The sequence below is a fragment of the Physella acuta genome, unplaced genomic scaffold (assembly GCF_028476545.2).
Source record: "Physella acuta isolate Inbredline_101_S28 unplaced genomic scaffold, ASM2847654v3 ptg001575l, whole genome shotgun sequence".
Classification (NCBI taxonomy): domain Eukaryota; kingdom Metazoa; phylum Mollusca; class Gastropoda; family Physidae; genus Physella; species Physella acuta.
This window is the reverse complement of record NW_026733089.1, coordinates 51,956-61,343: the sequence shown is the minus strand read 5'-3', so window position 1 is coordinate 61,343 and position 9,388 is coordinate 51,956. Positions and strand designations below refer to the sequence as shown.

The 9,388-nt window shown below is 33.2% G+C and overlaps 1 protein-coding gene across 1 annotated transcript; it reads right to left on the bottom strand.

The window, feature by feature from the left end:
* Positions 1-416: 416 nt before the first annotated feature.
* On the bottom strand, positions 417-8,694 carry LOC131928949 (E3 ubiquitin-protein ligase MYLIP). The gene is made up of 7 exons (XM_059285131.1): positions 8,473-8,694; positions 6,214-6,410; positions 5,867-6,032; positions 5,334-5,584; positions 4,918-5,177; positions 4,496-4,686; positions 417-4,249 (listed from the first exon to the last, which is right to left on the bottom strand). Exons 1-7 carry the CDS (start codon positions 8,557-8,559, stop codon positions 4,031-4,033), a joined length of 1,371 nt encoding a protein of 456 aa, XP_059141114.1. The 5' UTR covers positions 8,560-8,694; the 3' UTR covers positions 417-4,030.
* Positions 8,695-9,388: the final 694 nt, after the last annotated feature.

Sequence of the window (9,388 nt, the reverse complement as noted above, 5' to 3'; positions counted from 1 at the left end):
TAAATAACTTTACATAAATGCGACAAGGGTCAAGGGCAGTTAACCAGCTGGACAAAGAGGTCCGCGCCCACGGTAAAAAGAAAGGAGTGACCTTGATCCCCTCCTCACCTTTCACGCTATCTACAAGTGACCTAAGCAACCCCCCCCCCCCCATCATAAAACCTACCACCTGAAAAACAAGTCCTAATTTTATATCAGCAGGGGGCGAGGAGTATTCTATCTGTTACGAAATAATAGCTTTTAATTAAATAGTCAACGGTAATGAATTAGCAATCTGGCATAACTAAACGACTTATTTTTAATTAACTAAATGGGAGAGAAAGGAACAACATATGTTTGACTACATTTCAACAATTAACCCGGACAAGGCCACTACACACTAATATTGACCTTTGGACTTGCCAGGTTTTTTAAAAAAAAAATACGGAGCCTCGCTGGCTCGTGGCCAAAAAAAAACCTTGACTGTAACTAGAATGAGGTCAGGGTGCAACCCACTTCAACTGCACAAGTACCCACGGCGTGAATGTATATCTGGACAGGGTACTAACCGCACTATCTAAGCAATAATTTAAAATCTGAAGGGGGCACTTCAAACCACGATCTCAGCTATTTGTGGATGTTCAATCCATCCCTACAGTTAACAGTGGCAAGTTTTGTTGCTGTTAATAATAGAGCGACCTACTTAGAAAGATACATCCGTGTGAAGAATTAACACACACCTGTGCTACAAGTTTCTAGCTTATCAAATGGCATAAAAATAAAAAAAAATATAGGTACATTTAAAAAAAAAACAGAAAATTTAAGCACAGTGAAAAAAAATATTTGAAAGAGATACATAAGAGCATAGAATGATATAAATAAAGCTAAATGGCTCAAGTATTAACCAACATAAAAAATATAGATCTAGATCTGGATTCTAGATCTAGTAGTATTGACTAATAATAGTAATATTGCCCAAATACTCAAATTCTTTAGGGCCAAAGTTATGTAAATGTTACCAACTACAGAAATAACAAATTAATCACAATCCTACTCATTAAGAAAATTCATTTGGAGTTCACACCTAACACATCACAAAAATGTATTAAACTAATCTACAATTACTAAACTACAGTAGCTTTAATCATAATAAAACTATAAGATTAGAAAAAAATATAGGTCTAATAATTACTCAAATAACATTTAATGGCCAGTATTCAATAACATAGCTTTGAGAAAGCAAATGAAACCAGGGAATGTAAATAGTAATGAGTATGTATGCCTTGATAAAAACATGAAACAAAGGGTAAGGGTTTTATAGACTAACCCCTGTGGCCCTAGGGTCAAAGTGCCAGTTCTAGGTTGATAAATGGTTAAGTCACCCATGGTACAGTAAGGTGAACTCAGTATGTCAAACTGCTATCTATGTGGGTAAAAAGTTTATCTCCATACAGTGACCCAATAGGCCTTGACACTTCCTGAAAACAAGGGGAAACAGCTAGTTGAACTTTGGACCTCTTATTATCTTATCTTGATTTTACATAAAAATTGATTATTTGGAAAGAGAAAAATCCTGTGCAAATATGATAAGTCAGTGACCTTAGAAGTTCCATTAAAAGAATTAAGCAAACTTTGGACTTTGTAAAATGACCTATATCTGATTTTAGTTTCATGATTGACTATAGGTCTGATTCAGCAAATTTGTACTGTTCAAACTAGGTATTGAATACTTGTACTCGACACGGATAGTTTAGAATATTTGTACTGGACAAAGATCAGTCTAGTAAAATGATTATCTGAACGAAGATAAAACAAAAATCTGTCAACCAGAAAATGAATATTTAGAGATGTCAGTAATGATATGTATGAGGTCAAAGAATATATATACAATGTTGAAAGAAATATAGATCTATTTATATATTCACATTAATGTTTACTTTAGCTAATTTTATCAACAAATCTTGTACTATAGACAGATGTTTACACAAATATTTGTTTTATTTTTTTTAAATCATAACTAAACAAATAGTCATCAATCAATATAATGCCATTTTCTGCCCTTAGTGAACTTGTATTAACTTTTTCATGTTAATATTTAAACTGGTCACAACATAACAGTACATGTTGTATTTTTAAAGTCTAAATATATTGTATTTTTTTTTTAAATTGTCAGTTATTAAAAAAGCACTTTTGAAATCGTTGTGTATTTGATTTTAAGAGCAAATAACAAGTGAAAAGTTTATTTTTAAATATCTTAGCATACTTATCTATAATTAAATAACCTAGTAATTTCTTTCAATAAATGTAACCTTAAATTTATGTTCAAATTTTGAAATTATTTCCACATTAGAATCCAGTTAAGGAAAAAATAACAACAGTAAACCTTTTTCTGCGATATATTGAAATTAAGCACTATTAACAGACTGCTGCTCAGTTATTGATTATGTGAACACTATATTGATAATAAGGCCAAGATATGCAAAAACATTCATATATGATACAATCCACAATCTGGTAAAATAATTCATCTTACACAATGATTATTGAAAGCCCAAAGGTTTTTTTTTTAAACATGACATGATTTTAGGGTGCAAAAAATTTCCAAGAAAATGTGTACTGAAAAAGAACCAATTGTTTTTTTTTCAATATCAGATTTATAAAGTTACTGGCTAGGAGCTAACATTATCAAAAGTTTTATTTACACAATGAAATAGAATTTGCCCACAGTCTTTAGGTGGGCTTTTGTATGTAGACCTGGTGTTTTACACTTCTGCAGAAATTTACAAAAGAAATTTTTTTAATATTCAGAAGCCTGGTCAACCTAGACCATGCTGAGAATTAAGTAACAAGATTTTAAAGATATGATATCACCTCGGCCCGCCGAGCTCTCAAAAATTCAAGATATCATTCGACAACATTACACATTACCATTAAAGTAGATTTAGACATTTGTTTTAAAAAATACTAAAACAACAAAATATCAAATAGAAACTGCTAAGTTACCAGCTAATTTTGATAGCCCCCAAAATAATTACTTTTAAAGTTAAAAAAATATATTTCATCTAAATTTAAAAAAACAATTTTAACTAGTGCTGAGTGATGATGATAAAATACGATCAAGACCCCACACCAATAACTGTAAGAGGTAGAAAACTTTCTGCTTAAACAACCACCAACTTTACAAATAGTGTTTAGGCAATAAACATTAGATAGCATTTTAAAACATGAAATGGAACGACCCTATGTTTTTATATAAAAAAAGTTTTTTTTAAAAATGCCAATTTTAAATCACACCAAAATGTCAGTCAAATTCATGATAAAACAGAGCCAGCCTTTTTTAAACATGAATGCAGTACAAATTTTAGATAGAAGTGACAGACCTATCAATTTAAAATAATTTTAAGTATCAGCTTCAGTGTTAAATTTATATTAAAACAAAAAATGTCATATGATTTAAAAAAAAAAAAAGTAAACAATAGCTGGCAAAATAAGAAATCACAGCCAAGTAAGTCATAGACTTTATGTTGTTTACATGTCCTAAAAACACAAATTGTGATACAACATTTTAAAAAGCAACTAAAAATTACCCAAAAAATGTATGAAACCAAAAAATGGAAAAACAAACTTTCTACAGCAGGTTGATAAAGTCCAAGTGAAGGGCGAGTCATGGACTAAATGAAAGACAAAATGTCAATTTTACACACAGATGAAAAACACAATGGCAGTCTGGAGCAGCAAATTAATCCCAGAATATTTCTTCCATTTTAAATCAGAATTGAAATCAAATATGGTTTTTCAGCGTTGATAAAATCCCAGTGTATTTGAGGCAAGTGTTCTGTAGTCATTAAAAAATGTAAACAAGTTCACAGATCCAGGAAACAAATTAAAAAGTGATCTTCAGTGTGATCGATGTGCTGGAAGAACAGAAAGATATGGAGTGATCCTGTGCCCATGTCTCTAGGTACACAAACAGTCTGAAACCTTTTTTTCTCCGACCTGAAGCAGAAGCTCCTGTACAATTTCTCCCGGCTCGACTGGCTCAAAAGCAGTCTCAAACCTCCTGGGCTTTGCTGCACTCAAATCCAAAAGGGTGGTACATTTTTTGCAGGTGCTCAATGCTAGACCGGCACTGAGGGCACTTGTCTATGCATGGAGAACAGGAATCACAGGTCAGGTGACCACAGGGGCACAATACAACGCTCACAAATTTGTCCATGCAAATACAGCACAGCATTGAGTCTTTGAGGGCATCCAGCTGGTGCTTGAGATGCTGAAAATTTAAAAAAAATAATATTTATAAATAAATTCAGGCAATTACGTACTTATAATACATGTTTGTATTAATGAGTAAAAAAAAAAATGGTCGTTTAATTCAACACAGAGAATGTAAATTGGAAAATTGTTTTTACCTTTATTTGGTCTAAATTAAGTACTTATAATAGAAGTTTGTATTATGAGAAAAAAAATAGGTCTTTTAATTCAACACAGAGAAGGTAAATTGTAAATTTGTTTTCACCTTTATTTGGTCTAAATTTTGGTTTCCTCCTGATGTACCAGCCTCTACATCATCTTCTTTCTCCAACTCATTCTTATTTTCCAACTGAAAACTGGACACATTATTCAAATTTGTATTGGCATACAGCATCCTCCTCACATGGTCATATGCCTCTTGTCTTGTGCGTTGAATATCAAAGATGTAGCGTTTTCCTGGATTTAGATTTAGAGAAATTTATTTTTTATGCAACTTACACTAGTACACTAAAAACAGTTGTAATAAAACTTTTATAAACATTACATAATTAAAAAATTAAAATTAAAAAAAAAAATTGATTGAAAAACTGGCATAGTATAAAAGTTACTTAATCATAACCAACTTAAATAATAGTGCAATAATTTTAAAATAAACAGAATGTAAGGAAAAAAACAGAAGTTCTTTACCTAGGTCAGAGTTTTCATAGAATATAGACACAAACGTGCCCTTGAAGTCTCTTGAATATTGAGACTGGACATCAGAGCATATAGTATCGCATCGATAGAATGAGTGCATCTCAGTTATGCAGCGGTACAAGGCTACTGCTGCCCGTCTGCTGATCAATTTGTAACACTCCTCCCTGTCAGTTACACCAGCATCATTCATCAGCTCAATGCGGACGATCCTCTCGTTATGTGTTGCCAAGCGGATTTGTGTGTAAGGGATCCTAAAATTTCAGACGAATTGATTTTAAATTAGTAAAAATAAGTCACATCATCTTGGTTGAACATAATAATAGACATTGTTCAAGATGGCAAAAACTATTAAATTCCACTTCCTGTATGTAATGCAAACTATAAGTGTAAGAAAAATACAAACTTACATTTTCACAGATTTTGTCTTGCTTTCTTGCTGAATAATTCCATCGGGTCCAACCTTGAACACAATTTCCTCATTAACCGAATTAACTGCTTTGTGCTCTTCAACCCCATACCCAGGTAAAGATGATGCATACTTAAGAGCAAAGTAGCGAGCACTAGCCCTAGGAACACCCCGTAGCTTTGAGTGCTCACTGTGTATTTTATCAAGCAAGGATGAATCCGCTTCAGAATCTGGAAGGATCTGTTTGATAACCTGAACAAAAAGAACAGACTTCTGGTAATTAAAATTGTAGGCCTTAGTGTGATTTTAAAAAATTGGACTAATATCCAAATTTTTCTGTTTTTAGCAAACAGAAATAGCCATCATTAAATATATACTGCAAAAATATCTACTCTCAGTTGAAGTTTATTCTAAACACAGTGTAGAGGAAATATAAATAAATGATTAAAACTCCTAGTATTCTGTATGGTTTACTGCAGGCTATTTAGATTAAAATTGTTAGCACAAGAATGAATTCAATTTGTGAAAACTTACAGAGACATAATGATTTTTCTGGTAGTTGTTGTTGGTTTGGTCTCCGCTTTCTGCTTGTGTGATGGAAGCAACTATTTTAGCCAGGGTATCCTTATCACATCCTGGCTCTGCAAGTGATATGAGTCCTTTGGACATTGCATCTTTGGCTTGTATGTAAAACAACTCCCTATGGTTAAAAGAAATTTTAATATTAATAAATTAAATTAAGTATATTAAAAAAAAAACAAATATGAAATTACATACACATGAATGGATTATTATTTGCCAATGTAATTATTTTCTGTATTCTAGTAAACCAGCGACATTAAATATATGTAGGCCTTAAAATGTAAAAACAGGTCACTCACTTTGTGCATTCCTGCTGCACCAAATGTGGGGGCACAAAAAATTTCACTCTAAGGCTGAATTTGTAGACATGGCATGATGTCCGTATCTCGTGATCACACACACGATTCCTGAGGTTCAGCCAGAGATCTTCATTCTTTGGACCTTTATATTGTAGACCAAAATAGTCAACTTCCAAGATGCCAAGCAACTTCAGCACCTATTTAGAAAAGAAAGCAAATCTGAATCAGTAGGTAAAAAAATGTTCAGCAGCAGTTTCTGATTAGTTATTTAAATCAATGACATCCCCACAACTTAACATATTTTTAAAGGGTTAATTTTTTTTTCTTGTATAGATCCACTAACTCATGTAAGGGTCTAGCCTTGAATTTTTTTATGGAAAAGGGCTACCCCCCCCCCCCCCCCCCCACTGATCAAATTTTGTGCTGTCTTGCCTTGTTTTTGAAAGAGCAACAATATATTGTTAGGTATCATAATTGTTTTACACACATTAGATAATACAAAATTATTGCAGTCTTGTGTCTAGCCAGTGAGTAGGCCCTTAATTCTACATTCAACTCAATGTCTAAAGGCAGAAGCCTATAATCTTAATTATATTTAACTATTTTAACCTGGACCTCAGGCCTAAAGTATGGCAGCTAGACCAACAACATCCACCAATGGCATTTACAAAAATATACAAATAGATTATGGAAATGCAGAATATTTTCAATTATTTTGGGATCTAGAATACTAGCATTAGTTACTAGTTAGTGTAGTTTATTAATGGAGGCGAGCGAGTTGACGAGATTCCGTCCCCAATGTTGTTGACATGGAATAAAAACGTGCTTTTTAGATTAATAGATTTAGACCGTAAATAAAAAATAAAAACTTAAGCCTAAAATTAAAATTAATTTAGAAATTTTATATTTTTAGAATAAATGCTATAAAAGTTGCAAATCCAGAGAACTTGAAAATAATTTGTTGAGTTTAAGCCAGTTTAAGGCTACATTTCTATTTATTTTCATCAAGCCTAAGTTATAACCGGATGTTTCACTTTCGTAAGACAAATATTGATTGGCTGTACAGTAACTTAGTGATCGATAACTATTTGTTTACAAAACTTTGCAGATCAAGTTTTTAAATAACAATGCAAATTTAAAACCCCATTACCTAGTTTTCTATTTTTAGCTTACAATGTGTACAATAAAATCAATGGCGGCATATCCAATAGCAGGATGCCATTGTTTATGTCGCCATTACACGTGAAAACCAAATTGTTTTTGCTTTTTTTTAAATTTTTATTTAGTTACCGAAAATATTCAAAACATCAAATACATCCAATCTTTAGTAAAGTCCGAAAAAAACCAGATAGACAGGATTTTATAACCATATTATTATTAATTGTAACTACGCTGTGCATGATTTTTAAATGAATTTATACACCTCTCAAATACCTTTGAGACTTTTCTCGCTGGTGTCCATTAGTGCTAGATCTAGATCTATGTGATGTGGTGCTGACCTAACCTAAACTAAACAAAGAAATTAAATATAGATCTAGTCTAGATCTAGATTCCTCTTGCAACTTGAAAGCTGTTTGTTAGCAGTAGGATCTTAAGTTTCTAATCTAGAAATCTGTTACTGTTACTAGTTACACTAGTTAGTTAAGTTACTAAGTTAGTAAGTTAAGTAGTAGACCTAGATTTCTAGTAGTAGAAGGAAGGAGGATAGCGTTTTTTTTTTTGTTGCTTTTTATTTGAACCCAAAAGTAAATATAATAGGCCTGTAGTCAAGAATAGATCTTGTGAACGTCTATTTATTATTTGTATTTCAAAATGATTGAAAAACCTGTATAAATATACATAAAGCTTGGGGCCTAATTAATAATAGTTGAAAAAAGCATTTGGGCGTATAATGCGAAAAGAATTTAGGAAGTATAACATTGACCTTGACTCACATTATGAATCTCTTTCTACAACTACTTAAAATTGGACTTTGGACCCATTGAGGCCATTGCTCTTCCAGCTGATCATGACGTCACAGCAAGCTGGTGTGGGCAGCCAAAAAGAACTATAACTAAAGTCTAACTCTAAAGATACTACTAACTAGCTGATTAAGTCCTAGAAAATGTGAAACTTTAGTAGAGATATAATAAAAATGTACACACTACACACATATAGAGGGTTCAGAAATTTTAGATCAATTCGATCTCCATTTTTGAGTAAATTAAATCGAGTCTCATCTGACACACTTTTTTTTACGTAAACAAACACAGTTCTTACCTTGTCCAGTATAACTTGTGCATTTTGTTTTGGATCTATCTCTAGTTCTATGAACTGCTGATTTGGTTGTGATATATAGCACAACATTTTTCATCTCAATGTATTGCTACTCGAAGATGGCAGTTTTTCATAATTTACAAAATCGCGGTTAGTCCGAGAAGGCACAACAAAGGTTTAGCTGGTGTAATTACTTGTTTCTGTTTCTCCACACTAGCTAGCTCTAGGCCTAGCCTACTTCGCCAAATTTACAACCAATGAAAAGCGTCCGTTGAAAGTAGGCGGGGCTTAGTTGGATTTTTTCCCTTCTCTCTCTTTGTAGTTCAACAACAAACCCTCGTGCTCTGCAATGTACTAAGCCCACGAAATCAGCAGCTAAAAATAAAGTGGTTGCTGACGCCAGATTTTCCCGAACAGACAAAATGATTAGGTCAGTTACTATTTCCCCACTACACAAGAGTCGTAAAATGATTGCTTCATGTCTTGAAATATTAAGAAAGATTAATAAAAGATGTAGGCAAGAGCTGTTTTTTTTTTTTAAATCTCGTAGATCTATTAAATTAGTTTGCATTGGTGAAAATTTTACTTACGTATTGTTTTAATTATACAGGTAGAACGAAACGATAAAGACATTAGAGACAGAGGCGTAGCGAGGGGGGGGGGGGACATATGTCCGGAAAGCAGAGTTTCTTCCAGGCATCTCTTCGGGGGGGGGGGGGGGGGGGGCAAGCCCCCCCGAAATTTTTTTACCGCCCCCCCCCGAACGAAATGAAATTTATATAATTTATATAGAAAATATATACTTTTAACAGTGTCCGCCCCCCCGAAGAAAGTTTACCGCCCCCCCCCCCCCCGAAGATTTCAAGTGCCCCCCGGAGAAAACAGTCTGGAAGAAACACTGCCGGAAAGTTTGTGAGGG

What these genes read in the sequence shown, in the direction of transcription:
- LOC131928949 (XM_059285131.1), bottom strand. Translation starts at nt 8,559, where the DNA reads ATGTTGTGCTATATATCACAACCAAATCAGCAGTTCATAGAACTAGAG. An exon ending in GTGCAGCAGGAATGCACAAA is followed by an intron (nt 6,033 to 6,213) that starts GTGAGTGACCTG and finishes TTTTAACCATAG; the next exon opens with GGAGTTGTTTTACATACAAG. An exon ending in CTATGAAAACTCTGACCTAG is followed by an intron (nt 4,687 to 4,917) that starts GTAAAGAACTTC and finishes ATCTAAATCCAG; the next exon opens with GAAAACGCTACATCTTTGAT.